This window comes from Pangasianodon hypophthalmus, chromosome 11 (assembly GCF_027358585.1).
Source record: "Pangasianodon hypophthalmus isolate fPanHyp1 chromosome 11, fPanHyp1.pri, whole genome shotgun sequence".
Lineage (NCBI taxonomy): Eukaryota > Metazoa > Chordata > Actinopteri > Siluriformes > Pangasiidae > Pangasianodon > Pangasianodon hypophthalmus.
Genome location: NC_069720.1, coordinates 16,390,218 through 16,405,042, shown reverse-complemented (window position 1 = coordinate 16,405,042; position 14,825 = coordinate 16,390,218). Strand labels below are relative to the sequence as shown.

The window sequence follows — 14,825 nt, the reverse complement described above, 5'->3', positions numbered from 1 at the left end:
GATGTGTTTAAAGCAACAATTTGAGTTAATGAGGTGTCTGACAGACTATTTGTGAGCCAGAGCAGAGGCTCCGATCGTTTCTGTTGATCATCTGGTTGGTGACATTCACCTTGAGATTTTTATTTTTTTTCCAAACTGACAAAATGATAGCTGGTGAAAATACGTTGAGAGCGTTTGAGACATGTTATATTCACTGGAACTGGGGGACACAAGCAAATTGAGGCTAGAGGACTAATAGTTAATAAATATGTAAAGACTAAATAAAAAATGAATGCAATAGTATTTCATTTTCTAATATTTGCACATGTACAATTTGCATGCTAAATCTTTCTGGGCCATATGGAGAGTAATTCCTCTACTATATTCACTCCTCTGACAGTGAGAAGACTTCAATAATGCAAACACAATTACACTTCCTTAACAGAAGGTTAAGGAATATTTGTGGAATAATTACACGGTACATTACCAGCCTGTCGGTGACAGATTTTTTTCCACAAAATATTCATTTATCGAATTATTTCCATTACCCATTTTCAAACACGAGGTTCACACCTAAAAAAATTAATTTTCTAATCTACTCCTCAGGCAAATGGATCTGTCTGAGGGTGAAGAAATCACTTTGAAATGTATGAATCTATTTAATATATGTTTAAGTTTCATTGAACTTACGAAAGAGCAGCACATGTAGCATTACATTCCATATGCAGCCACATATGTGTCAAAGTGAAGGATGTTCCATGATAAATTCAATGTGTTTTAGTGATAAATGACACGACAGCTCTGATCTGGCTCACTTACTTTTGTGATCGCTCACGTACTGGATGAGGAAGATTTGATTTAGCACATGTGGTGTGTTTGCTTCTTAGATAAATCGACTTGTTGTTTCATAAAGCTCTGACGCTCTGTTTGTTCACACATGCTGAGTAAATAGACGCAGCTTATAGACACATCCACTCTCAGCTCTGTCACACTTTCTATACTCTCACACACCGAAAATCTCCATTCTCTTTCATGAATGTGCTGCTTCTATAAGCTTAGAATGTGCTGCGTGAGGCATCTTGCTCGCTCTTGAAACCTCTAGGGCACTTTTATAAAAATCAGACAAGCTGCAGTACAGTGATGAAGAGGCTGCATTACTGCCTGCTGCATTAACGCACGTGTGGTCGTGTTTAGCTCGGCCGCCAGATCTACCCAGACACCAGCAGTCTCTCAGGGATTGGAAACAACGGCTAGACTGAACAGCTAATTCATCAGCGTGGTGTGTAGTAGGCAGAGCTGGAGCACTTGAGCTTTAAAGGGGACTCTACACACTGAGTTCCTCGTAGTTTACTCATCAAGATACAAAATAATGCAAATTGTTTTCTAGATGTACTTTTAATCGAGGGGTCCAAATCCATCATAATGGTCACAACTCCATTATCTGATGCCTTACATGCGGAAGCAGTAGCCTACTATATTTAACCTACTTACTGTGCAAAATGGTTGAGTACAAAGATTCTGAAGAGGTCAATTTCTTTTCAAAATGTCCCAGAGACATATCAGTATTCATGCAGAATACACAGACAAAGAATTGCATCAGATTGATGAAGAGAAAGCCAGAAGGTAGAGAGAGAGAGAGAGAGAGAGAGAGAGAGAGAAATACAGAATCAGCTGGTGCAGAGGAAGACCACCTCTGGGATGGAATGGAAGAAATGGTTGGTGTAAAGTACTGTCTGTATTGCCACAACTGGCAATTCATAACTAACTAACATAATAAAGATTTAATATGCCTGTAGATGATACAGTGACTGTGCTGTACATCACTAAGTACACCCACACTGGAAACTTTGTCACTCCAGAGAGCTGTTCTGTTGGAGAACAACATCAGGAAAACACTATTACTGCCACATTAGGCGATCTCGCTAGCCAGCCTCAACTAGCTCCTAGCTCCACCATTACAAGAACTGCTCCTTGTGCATGGCTCAGACAACCAGACAGATATGATGCAGACCTGTCTAAACACCAAGGACTCACTTCAAGTCAGCTTTATTGTCATATGTTTTCAGAAAACTGAGTATTTGATTATGTTACAGTAGCATGCTCTTACAGCTAACATAAAGTGCATACAACAATAATGTACACTGCCATGAGACAGTTGCTGTCTCATATGTGGGGAAAGGGTGTTGCACAAGTTTGAGATTGCTCGTAGTATTAAAAGAGCAAATTATGTAGTACAGGTAGTGACAGAGGTATGAGGATGAAGATGCATGAGTATTATGTATAAAGTCAAATATGCAGTCTTGCTGTAATGGTCATTATGTCTTATATAACTGTGTATTTGACTTGATCTTGTGTTTATTCTGGATCTTAATTGCAAGACATAATGAAACTGTCAGTTGCTATGCAAACTGTATGTACACCACACATTACATGCAACACTACTGAAAAAAGTTTAATTGATATTTTTGTGGATTAGGGTTCAAAAGTAATTTCTGTGCTTTCACCATCTGTCAATTCTGTCAGATTCCAGTGATGTCTGTTTGTAATTGTTAAATGCTGTATATTTCGGGTGAAGCTTGTGTTAGAGTTGGTATGCTTTTGCTCCAACAGGCCTTAGCTCACCACCCGCAAACATCACGTCTTCAGCCGTGCCCAGCATCGTCACTCCAATTGTCAACGGCTTCACTGGCATCCCTCACCAGCCCAACGGCCACCCAGCAGTGGAAGCTGTGTATGCCAACGGCCTGCCCCCTTACTCCACCCAAAGCCCCACTGCTGCAGACACACTGCAGCAGGCCTTCACCGGGGTGCAGCAGTACACAGGTATAGCTCACACTATTCACGCCAGGGCATTTTGCCTCTAGTAAACTATGAGGAGAGTAATGGGCCAGCTGTCTTTCATGCTGCCATAGTTATTGATAGATAAATATTTGGCAATATCTTGCAAATATTCAGGGTTTAGGATAAAGATACATGGTATAGTAACGCCTTTAAACTGCTGTTCATACAAACCAAGAGTGTTGGAGCTCCATTCCCCTGTGCTCCCACTCATTTCAACCCCTCAATCAGCTAGGTAGGTCAGCAAGGGGGCTGAGGACTTGCTTGTATTGGAGCAGGGGTGTCAAATATGAGGCCCGCAGACCAGGAGTGGCCCAATAAAGGTTCTAATCTGGCCTAATAAAGTAATTTAGAAAATATGTTCTAAATTAAAATTGTCTTGTGGACTGTAATCAAATTAAAAGATTGAGGAGGAGAAGAGAGAATATCTGTTATCTTACTTGGGAGTGTGCTAATGGTAAGTAATTCTTCATTAGCAAACAAAAAAAAAAATTACCATATAATTGTAGTTAAGTCTATTTCAGTTCCAGGTTGTAACACTACAAAATGCGGAACAGTTCAAGGGGGTTGAATACTTTTATAAGGCACTATATGGTAAAACCATAATTTGGAAAATTTGGTTTCTTGGTAATGAATTACAGCATGTTCATCTGTACTGATATATGTTCAAACCATTTGTGCACTCAGAATGTATCTTTTAGATAAATGCTGATAAATGAATGCATGTAAGAAATGTTGTTTACGTGTTATTGGTCACTAAACTGATATATATATTTTTTGGGTGGCCCACTTGATATTGCACTAAATGAGTTCGACACCCCTCTATTAGAGTCCTTCGAGAGTTGTTTTCATATTTGAGCGGAAAAGATTTATAATTTTTGGAATTTCGTATCAGTGCAGTGTATTGCAAGACATCGATTCCATTCTGTGATTTTCAGTAGTGATGTCCAATCTGATGTGTGACACTGAAAGCATTTCACCAACAAGTCTATTCAGCTGTATACAGAGAACATCTGAGTCACGTTTAAACCTTTTTTTTCCTATAATATGCATCATCAGTTACAATTCAATAATATGAGGAGACTTCATTATATTTTTTCATCCTGAACCTGGGGCAGGGATCGTTGTGTGTTCAGTCTGCCTGAGCTCACTGCATCCTTGTTGTTTGTTTCATAGCGATCTATCCGGCGACCACACTGACCCCTATTGGCCAAAGCTTGCCTCCACCACCGCAGGTCATTCAGCAGCAGCAGCAGAGGGAAGGTGAGGGTGAGACGCTGTTCTTTCTGTAAACAACTAACAAACGCACACATAAGCACTAAGCAGAGGTGGAACAACATGATATATTTACACTCCTTAACTCCATGTATCTGAACAAGGTACCACACTTCCACTCCAAACTCTTATAATACCGTATTATCTTAATAATTTGGCTTGATTTTGATTTCCGTGGACAATAAGCATAAGGTTTTGGAAATGTAAGGAGTATGAAGGGTTAATGCGCTGGAGTCTAAAACATTGCTCTAGGTGAATTATACAGAACATTATACTGAATTACTTTCCATTACCAGTACGATTTCTTTCTCGTTGTTTAATCCGTAGTTCTCAGCTGCAGTACAATGTAGCCCACGTTTGTTGATTTCACTTTGAAACAGATTTGATTTGTAAAATCCCCAAAATTTACACATAAAAATATACAGTATATAATAAGCTTTCCATTGTCCTTTTTTTTTCTTCAGAAATGCCTTCCACTGGGATATGTTTCTAATAGGGATGCATTGATTATATATATATATATATATATTTTTTTTTTCCAGACAGAGTATGAGTATGAATCGATACCAATACTGACACCAGTACTGATACTAATACTAATTCCAAAATGAGTAACCTACATTTTATTTTCTTTTTCAAAGGTGTCATGGAACATGTTATTTAGCTCTCTTTATGTTTCCCCTGGTTTAAATAGTGACCATGAAGAGTGCACACATACTTGTTCATGCACTTAGGCTACTAGTCTCATTCTTTATAACATTAGCTAGTTGATTTTAAATGAAGTGCATTTGCTAGCTACATTAGTTACATTGGATTGAGTCAGGTTGTAATGGAGCTGGAAGTAAAATAGGTTTCACTGTATCGGAATCCCTCGTTGTCAGTGAGAGATAGTGGCTGATCATCAAGAACAATATACAGGGTTAGAGCTGGTATTTTCACTCATTTCGTGTTTTCTGGAGAGGTTTTCTCACCTAGCTACTGCATCGGTTGCTGCTGTATGCTGCTAGCAATGAACACCTCGTGCTGAATTTTATGTCGTTGCTTTTGAATTGTATGTTGAATTTTAATGTTAAGATGTTTTATCAGGTTACTTGTATTGTAAGAAGATGTCGTAGTTCCTCTTGATATTTTCACAGAGCAAAGTTTGCAGTCTACTTTGATTTGATTACCATCACATCCAGATTTCTATCATTTTGTGTTGTCCGTTTATTAGAGTGACAACATACACTAGGCTTATATCACATGGTATCACATGGTATAAGATGTTGGTATCGGAGCATATTTTCCGAGTATGATTATGAGTAAATGAGCACCAGTATCAGTTTCTAATCTAATGCTAATATGTTTCTTCAGGCCCTGAGGGCTGCAACCTCTTCATCTACCACCTACCACAGGAGTTTGGGGATAATGAACTCATGCAGATGTTCCTGCCCTTTGGGACGGTCATCTCCTCTAAGGTGTTCATGGACAGAGCCACCAACCAGAGCAAGTGCTTCGGTAAGTGTTCAAGAAGCACTTTCAGATACCTGATGTACAGTATGTGTGTGTGTGTGTGTGTGCAAACACATTACATACAGCATATATACACTGTATAATATTATCCCCTTTAGTCTATATGAATCCTTCTTGATCTTCTAGAACACCTTATGAAAAGGATCATATCTTCTTTCTGCACACAGAATCCAATGAAGTCAAATTACTGAAGTGAAATTACAGGAGAAAGTTTCACTGAGACAAGAGATATAAATTGCATACTAATCCAAGACCTGTGATAATTGTCTGTGAACCTTTCTTATTAATAATGAATCTGAAAAGTGTGAATTGCTATGGTGGAAAGGAGCAGGTTATCTGAGGTTTCAAATTAACATTGAAGCAGGAACTTTTCAGAAATGAGGAGTGCACATTTTATGAGCATTTGAATTTAAATGGATATCAATGGGGAGTCTGCAGTCTTGCATACAAAGCTGTTTGTGTGAAAAGGCTCTATTGTGGAAAAGAGAAGAATAAAAAAAAAGATTTTTTGCAGTGCAACTTTACTGTATTGTGTGAATTCATAAACTAGTACATGGCCGTCCTGAAAAGCCTGGGCCATTATAGATCAGCGTGAGGTGTCACCACGGAGGACATCCTGTCCCAGGCCACTATTCCTGCTGGCCACAGCCTCCAGAGAGAGTTTAATTACAGCAGTGTATGAGGGAAAAAAAGCTATCAGCAGTGTTGACTTATACAGTAGGTAATTAAAATGCAATGTCAGGTCAGAGGTGTATGCACTCAGTGCTGTAATTAATCCACTGAGGAAGAGCTGGACTGAGATCGCTAGAAATAAAGCTGTGACGTATACAGAGTGATTTGGCTTTTCATCCCTCTCATCCACCTCGCCAAGGCTCATTTCATATCATATGCACGCAATCATGAAAAAGGACAATCCGCAGTCCACTCGGAGGAGAGTGAGGACAAGAGAAGAACTGGCTGTTTTTCACGGTTCAGTGCCAGTTCCTCAGCGAGAGCGCATGCAGCAGCTGGATCCACACTAAACTACGCTTTCTGGTCACTGGCTTTTGAGGTTCAGTTTTTAGAGCGCGAAGGGACGAGCTGGCATCTGCTGTGACAAGCGTGTGATCCACTTACAGTGACCTTTGGAAATAGTCGCTGTTTGCCTCTGCATATGCATAACATAAAGCTCTTAAAATGCTTTCAGAAGCTCGCTTGTGACTAAGTGGTTCATGCAGGTCAGAGCATTTAGGCTTCAAAATCTCACATATTTACATCGGTCTGATTTTAAGAAACTTTTTTGAATAATAATTAGCGTAAAAATGTCACTGGACAACAGAAAAAGGCCAAAAAGCACCTACATTTCAAGCCTAATCAAGAGATTCATCAAGATATTTGATGAATATGCAAATTGGCCTGCATTTGCATCTTTCACCTGATAGGCTCTTATATTTTGTGATGCAATACCTCCTTCCTGTTGCATTTTTAATACTAATTTAGTGACAGTTTACACTGTTTGATCAGTCTGTACTCTCAGATTAATACAGCTGAAAAGGTTTAACTATTAAAAAATGTTTTATGAGCATTAGGTTGACCTTTAAGCCTGGATTATACTTGGTTTTAACTACACATTATATGTACTGCAGAAATGACTGCAGAAATGACTTTGTGTCCACAACTGGGTAAACAAACTAACGTTGTGTCAAAAATCACATCCGTGTGGACACGGATTTCTACGCAGTTATTGAGTACTAACGCTAAACACTTTACCTTTTTTACAGTTAGTAGCTGAATTTTAAAAACGTCTCGCATAGCCTTCAGACCTGCTGAAAGTTCTGTCTTGTGTACCAGTCTTCTGGATCTTCTAGATTAATAAATACTTTTTAATGTAAGCTTAGTTTTTGATTTGAGATGCAGCTCATGACAATTAACACAAGGACAGCAGAAAGTTTTAAGAGAGACAGAGCTTGTCAGAGTGTTTAACGTCTCTGTTCATGAAATTGATAAACATTTTAAGAGTCGATGGGTAAGCCTGTTGAACAGGGATGCTTTGGCCATCTAGTGGATGTCACTTTAATCCCCGAGATGTACATGCCAAGATGTACACTGCTGAGTATGTGAACAATGCACACACGAAGTCGCACCTCATGTATACACCAGGACTAAAACTTTTCCATTTATTTACTACTGAATCATTTTTACCACAATCCACTCCCAAAGAGAAAACGTCACATTTCCAGAGAGCGTTAATTCAAACCAAAAGTGTTCATCTATCATGTTTTCATCTATCATCTATCATATCCTGGCCTCAATGAGCGAACGTGTCCTCACTCCTCCGTCCTCTTTGTGCTGATTTTCAGGCTTTGTGAGCTTCGACAACCCAGCCAGCGCGCAGGCCGCCATCCAGGCCATGAACGGCTTTCAGATTGGCATGAAGAGGTTGAAAGTGCAGTTAAAACGGCCAAAGGACGCCAGCCGCCCCTACTGACACAGCCCCAAGACACATGGAGCTCTCTGCTACAGCACAGGTAACACACACACACACGTACACACACCACAACATGGCATTAATCTGGTCTGGTCAAGGACAAGTAATGAGAAAAAGGACTGGGGATGTAGGTCACAAGTTTTTTTTCTCAAATCTTGTACGTGAACATTTGACAGCTTTGAGTTTTTTGTTTTTTTTGTTTTGTTTTTTTTACAGAATTTTGAACTTTAGGTCATTTATAGGTTGACTGGAGGCTAAAAAGAAAATGTCCCCTAATCAAAAGTTTTAATTTGTAATTTGCAATTTATTGATAAAAGCTTGTGTTTGTAAGATCATTTATTCGAATGGTCTGTGTATGTTGTGTTCATTCATTTTTCACTTTTGAAAAAAAAAACTTTATAATATTCATTAAATAATATTTGGGGTGATTAAAATCTTCTTAAATTGCAGCACCTAGAAAATCCTGCTGATTTTTTTCAGCCTCCACGTTGTCCTCCTTTACCATCACCCTCTTGCTGTTTGTAATAGAGCATACAGTGATCCATATTAATATACATCAGTGGTTCCCAGAGTGTGAGGCGGACCCCCGTTGGGAGGCACAAGAGTACTGCAGGGGAGGCACAGAGAGAAGGAATGGCAGTATAAAGAGCCTGAGAAATAAAGTGCACTGTAGTGCCAAGGCTACGGATATCTGTGGTATTGTCAGCATTCAAACTCATGATCTTCTGATGAAAAAGCAATGGCTTTCTGTTGCACCACTCAGGAACACGCTAACAGCAATCTTTAATCTACGCAGTAACTGCTGAACTAGATCTGGGTCAATAAGAATGTTCCCCAAAATGCCCCAAAAATGAATCTGAGAAGAAGAAAAGAAGAAATATGAGAGCTTGTTGTAATATTTACTATATTTACTATTTTAAAGCCAAACACTGTCATTTGCGCATATATATATATATATATATATATATATATATATATATATATATATATATATATATATATATATATATATATATATAATTTAGAAACAAAAAAACAAATGAACACGATGTACACAGAGCTTGAATCAGCCTTGTATCAGCAGTAACATTCAGTAAGATTTCTTTGGAAGTAAATTGAGTGTTATCTGTTGTTTTTTTTTATCCTTTATAGGTTTTGAAAAGTGAAATCTCAAAAGGAGCTTGATTTTTTTCTTTAAAAATAAATAAAACAAGATAAAAAAAAAGAAGATGAAAGGGTTTTTTTCGAAGACATATCAGCATATCCTTATGAAGACGTTCATCAGAGCGAAGAGATGCTGGAGAAGCGGCACACTACAGACAACCTACAAGCAGCACAGAGTGAGAAAGTCAAAGCTGGATCATGGTGGGAAATCCCAAAAGACAAGAACTTTTAAGCTACAGAACTTCTCTCGCTAAGACTGAGTCGACAAATACGCAACAAACAAAAAAAAGAGCAGCAAGAACAACATAGATTTCTATATACATATTATATACACGTGCTATATTATGGAAGAGGCGCTTCCAGCTTTTAATGATACTGGACAAATGAGGGTTAAAACTTGAAAATCAAGGAAAAAGGCCGTGGAGAAAAAAAAAAGCTCTTTTTAACCACTGGCAGACCTTCTTTCTCTTTCTCTGTTTCCTTTCAACTGTCTTCATGTCTCTGAGCAAGCGCAGGACTTTTGGCCTTCTGTGGTCGCGGAGGTTTCCAGAGGTACAGTGCAACTGAAAAATCTTTCACTCCAAGGGACCAAAGGACCAAATATCTTTTTATTGTTCGACAGTAATATATAGTATTAATGAGGATACTAATACTACAAACTACTACTAATGATGTTACATGTTTGAAAAAAAAAAATCTAAGAGGAAATACTTGCTTCAGGTTGGAAGAGGAAAGAGATTTTGATTTCTTTTCCTTTTACATTTATAACTACTGGGTTTCAGAATATTTAAACAAAATAGAAAAAAAGAAGAAGAAAAAAAGTATTTTAAAAGCTATACTATTTTAGAGGACTAGAATATGTGGATGGTGAAGGGCGTGTTCAGTTACTTCTCATCAGTGGAGATTTAAACTCTTTATCTGGGATGTGTGGCACCGACCCACTGCCTTTCAGCTCCGCGTCTGACCTTCACATTCACTCAGACATTAAGTTTAAGCACACGTGCCAGAGAAATTACACTCACTGAACTGGTCAAAGTTCCAGTTGCCTTTCATTTAGCAAAAGATCCTGAGTAGCAACTACATTTTCTGGGGACGAACCACAGAGGCATAATGAAATGCACACAATTTTCAGATTGACACAAATATAATCAATCAGTTAGAACTTGTTTTATTTCTGAAGTTTGCTTCTTTAGTTTTGAACTGGAGCTACTGATACCAACATTACACTCCTAGCTCCTTAACACTGTTTATTTTGTTGATGAAAACTTGACTGTTTTCCATGATATAAACTAAACAATAGGTAAATAATAATTCACCCTTTTACTCAAAATATAGGACAAAATAACGTGATGAACATGTCAGAACTACTCAGCTAGAGAAGCTCTTTTCCCCCCCGTCTTAACACACTCATGTTGCAAAGCCGTTATACAAGCAAACTAAACCATGCTGTGTGCTACAGGGAAGGAGAGAGGAAATTGCTGCAGTCGTACGCACTGGTACACAGGATTAGCAGGTCTGAGCAAAATTTCTAGCCCAACTACATTGGGCTAGACATTTTGCTGTAAAAAAAAAAAATGCACAACAAGACCTGAAACCTGCCCAAAACGTTGCCACTATATGATACAAAAGTGACAATACAGTTTAAGTTTGCTTATTCATTAGTCGGAAAAAGCTCCACAAGTAATTGTTAAAGTAAAAATGAATAAAAACCCTCCTTTTACTTCAAAACCTCTTAATGTCCCAAAAAAGTACAGTCTTTGATTCTCATTTAAGACTAAGAGTGTTAGTGTACAGTTCCCACTACAACACAAATACTGTCTGCACTTACACTTTCCCTTTGTTTGCCATAGCCTATTTTTTGGAAATTGCTTCGATTTAATTCTGATTTGATTGATCTTGGTGGCCGCAGAATGTTTTAAACTACCCCCAAAAAAAACTCAAACAACAAGAACAACAACAACAACATCAGCAACAACAAGACTTGCTTTTTCTGCTTATAACCTGTTTCAAAACTTGCCTAATTTGGTGTAAAAACATTAGGCTAACATTAAAGCGACTTGATTGGAAATGCTGTCCTGCACTAGCATGATGTTATTTTGTGAGAAAATGCAGCTTTTTGTAATTTTTGTCCCTAGCTTGAACTAGCATACCTGAAGACACCTCATAAAACGCTGAAGTTATTTTATTTGAACTTGTGTGTTTACTTCCCTGCTGAGTGTCACAGACTAAGTCGTAGCTCTATGATAGCTTTCATTTAACAAACAAAAGGTGAAAACCTTTACCAAGCCTGTAATGTGCATTTGTAAAACATTTTAATGTTCCATTTAAGACGAAATTAAAACTTCATCTTAAATGGCACACTAAAATTTCAAAGTAAAATAAAATTTTAAAAAATTAAGATACTGATGTGGCAAAAACAGCTTAAAAAAATTAGTTTAAAAGAGAATATAGATGCTTGTTCTGTTTTAGTTGTCTAAAATAGCTGTTTTTCATTAACTACATCTAAACAAAAACTAACTAATAATTAAAGTATGGCAAAAGATTTGGCAAAATTACCAGAAGCGAATGGCCAGCAAACCTTTCTTTGTTATTTGACATTGTGTTCATTTTAGTTTCCTTTAACACCTCCATCAGCAGCAGGCACACTGTGTGAACATGAGCATTTTATCTAAGCCTCTATATTACTGAAATGTTGCCTAATGTGAGTTCTCGAAAAATGACACTGACCCTAGCACGTCTTGAGCTTCCCAGCTTAGCCGACTCTTACAGTATTCTGTCCTACTCCTTATAGTTTCCTAAACTCTAAAGCCTCAAGGGTCCTTTAACAGGGATTATGGTAATCCAGGCACCTACGTCCCAACACCCCACATCATTACCATACAGCTTGTATTGATCAAATGGCCAGCCTCAGCCTCGGGGCCGCTCCTGCACAATCAATTACACATGACTGAGTTCATTTTTTTACACTTTATATAACAAAAGCTTGAGACAAGCTCACCGCGGGATTGCTTTATTGATGCAGACCAGACCAATGTTTAATAATACAGGTCAGAAATGTCATTAGAAAAATTAAGATAGTGATGAGGCACATCTTAAAGCTGTGAAAAACAGTTTAGAGAGCCTGAAGAATGAGTGCTATTAGTAAGGCCACAGTGAGGGCAGTTTAAAGGGCACAGACACCGAAGCCATGATGTACTTACAGCAGCTGCTGGTGTTCTGATGAATAGCACGCACACACACACACACACACACACACACACAAGCACACACAGAGACACTCTGTTGACAAAAGGTCAGAGGATGGAACTGCATTCCTTTATAACATGGCGAACGTCCACTGAGTCCCTCATAAAGAGCTGAAAAAGGTGTTTTTTTTTTATTTCTTATTCACACCAAATCTCATGTTTTGCTTTATTTTCATCATCTGTCTTAAAGCTCATGTCACCTATTGATAATTACTCATATATTATCAGCTTTGTGCTTATAGATTTTGAACTGTATAATATCCTTATGCAGATTACAGAGTGCAACAACTGACAACAATAGAAAAAAAATTAATTTCATTTTCATTTAATTTAATTTTCCACATTTTGACCCTTTTGGCAAACCCAGAAATCTATCTAAGCTATCAGGAGCGGCTCGTGACCATAGATTTTGGTGGGGCAGAACAACATTAATAATATAGTCTCAAACCAAATTAAGTTGAAAGGCTATCACAGTTGACTTATGCCATAGGCTACTATCTAGTGAATTTTTAGAGTAATAGGCAGTTAAGAGTTGATAATATACGTTCATCCAGCATACAGTCTAGCAGTATACAGTCTAGGGCTTAACCTGAAAAGACCTGGAACTAGCCCAAAAAAATCAGGCATTGGAAAAGCGAGACACATTTATCTTCGTTTTTTCTGCGTTTGTGTGGAAAACAATGTCACTGTGGTGCACACGCATTTCTGAAGTACAGACATTATCCTCATGATATCCCATATCCCATATCCCATAATCCCCCTTTCCCTCTCCCAATCTTTGCAATATATCTTACAATAGAAAGAAATGGTTCTGTATATTATAGACACAATGTCCTCACTTACACTTTGTCTTTGGTTGCGGAAATTTATTCGATTTAATTCTGATTAACTGCTATCTCGGTAGCTACAGAATATTTTTAAACTAGCCCAATTTGGCAAACCTGTCATTAACTGTCCTGTTTGCCGCTCATCCTCCAATAGTTTGATTCAGCGTGATTCTTTACCCACTGAGCCTCTATTAGCACTTGATGTAATTCCCATTTTGACCACTAGGTGCAACAATAACTCTATAGAAGCTAAGTGATTGCACAACAGCTAGAAATATTGGCTTACATCTGTCAAAGAGCAACGTATTTTTAAATCATTGGTCACTCAGGAGAGGTAATTAGTATTTCAATGAAATTTAAAATGTATGGAGTTGTGAATGAAGAATTTAAGATAATTAATGTTTGCTGAACGGTTGATATAGTGGAGCTCTGCCTAACCTGCCCCTGTGGACGAGCCGCCACTGATCGCTATGTTTTACATTGGAATTGGAAACTCTGGAATTGAAACTTGGGTACCATGATTGATTTTTATCTGGGTATAATGCCATTTTCCTCCGGACCTCTGTTCACTTCATCTCTTCCTGCCCGGTAATAATGAATGACAACATGGTAATATACTGTACACATACGCAGCCCTCAGGCATCCATGCTCTAATAACCCTGCGTCCTCTCCAAATCTCTACATTCCAGGCATGTGAATTATTAAAATCAAATTAAATGTGGCCCTCACATAACAGCAGGCCTAATGCAAATTAAAAATGGCAACTCACGCCTGAAGTTTAATAAGTTTGAGACATGATATCATTACAGCAAGACGAGAAAAAGATGAGAAAAACCAATAAAATGGAGTAAACATGGGGGTGATTGAGGATGAGTGGATGAGTGTGTTAGTGTGACAATACAGTTAGTTAGTTAAGCTTATCATGTTTTGCTGTTTAAAAAAAGGGCTGCACAGGCTCTGTTGCACTGCTCATAGTTACTAGTGCTCCAAATCACCAGCATTTCTCATTTGTGTTCTCATTCCAGCCATATTATTCATGTTCACAGTTGAGTTTTCTCACACCATGATGCCCAGCGTGATGTTTGAGCATGTTCAGACGTGGTGGTGGGTGGGCGTGGGGACGGCGGGGCGTAAAGTATATTAACGGTACTACTCGTATTAACAATATGATTCTTTAATTAATTAATTACCTATGGTTTGTATGCTAAGGAAAGTAGCTTATTATAGATCTAAAATGTGTATATTAGGGAACATGAGCACAGGAACCTTTCAGGGGGTCTCTGCTGGGTTGGGGGGGGTGTTGGGGAGGGCGGGGTTGTGGGGTTTCTGCTTTATAAGACCGTCTTCAACTTCTGGTTTCTCAGCACAAAACCTATGGAAGTCTATATATACAGGAATTGCTGAAAAGCATGTGGACATGTGTGATGGGTGAAGCAGGAAGTCCGGGTCATACGCTTACAGCCTGGACGAGACAATGCTGTTTACAGTCGCTTTTATTTCTTTATGTTTTTGGTTTT

The 14,825-nt window shown here is 38.3% G+C and overlaps 1 protein-coding gene across 4 annotated transcripts in view; it reads left to right on the top strand.

Annotated features, from left to right (window-relative positions):
- Positions 1-14,578, top strand: part of celf5a (cugbp, Elav-like family member 5a) — a 196,065-nt gene extending 181,487 nt beyond the window's left edge. For all 4 annotated transcript variants that reach the window (XM_034308831.2, XM_034308830.2, XM_026921572.3 and 1 more), the window contains exons 8-12: positions 2,590-2,802; positions 3,994-4,080; positions 5,446-5,589; positions 7,944-8,111; positions 9,224-14,578. In XM_034308831.2, coding sequence (XP_034164722.2) covers positions 2,590-2,802; positions 3,994-4,080; positions 5,446-5,589; positions 7,944-8,071 — 572 coding nt within the window. In that variant the 3' untranslated portion in view covers positions 8,072-8,111; positions 9,224-14,578. The remainder of the gene's footprint in view (positions 1-2,589; positions 2,803-3,993; positions 4,081-5,445; positions 5,590-7,943; positions 8,112-9,223) is intronic.
- The last annotated feature ends 247 nt before the right edge of the window (positions 14,579-14,825 follow it).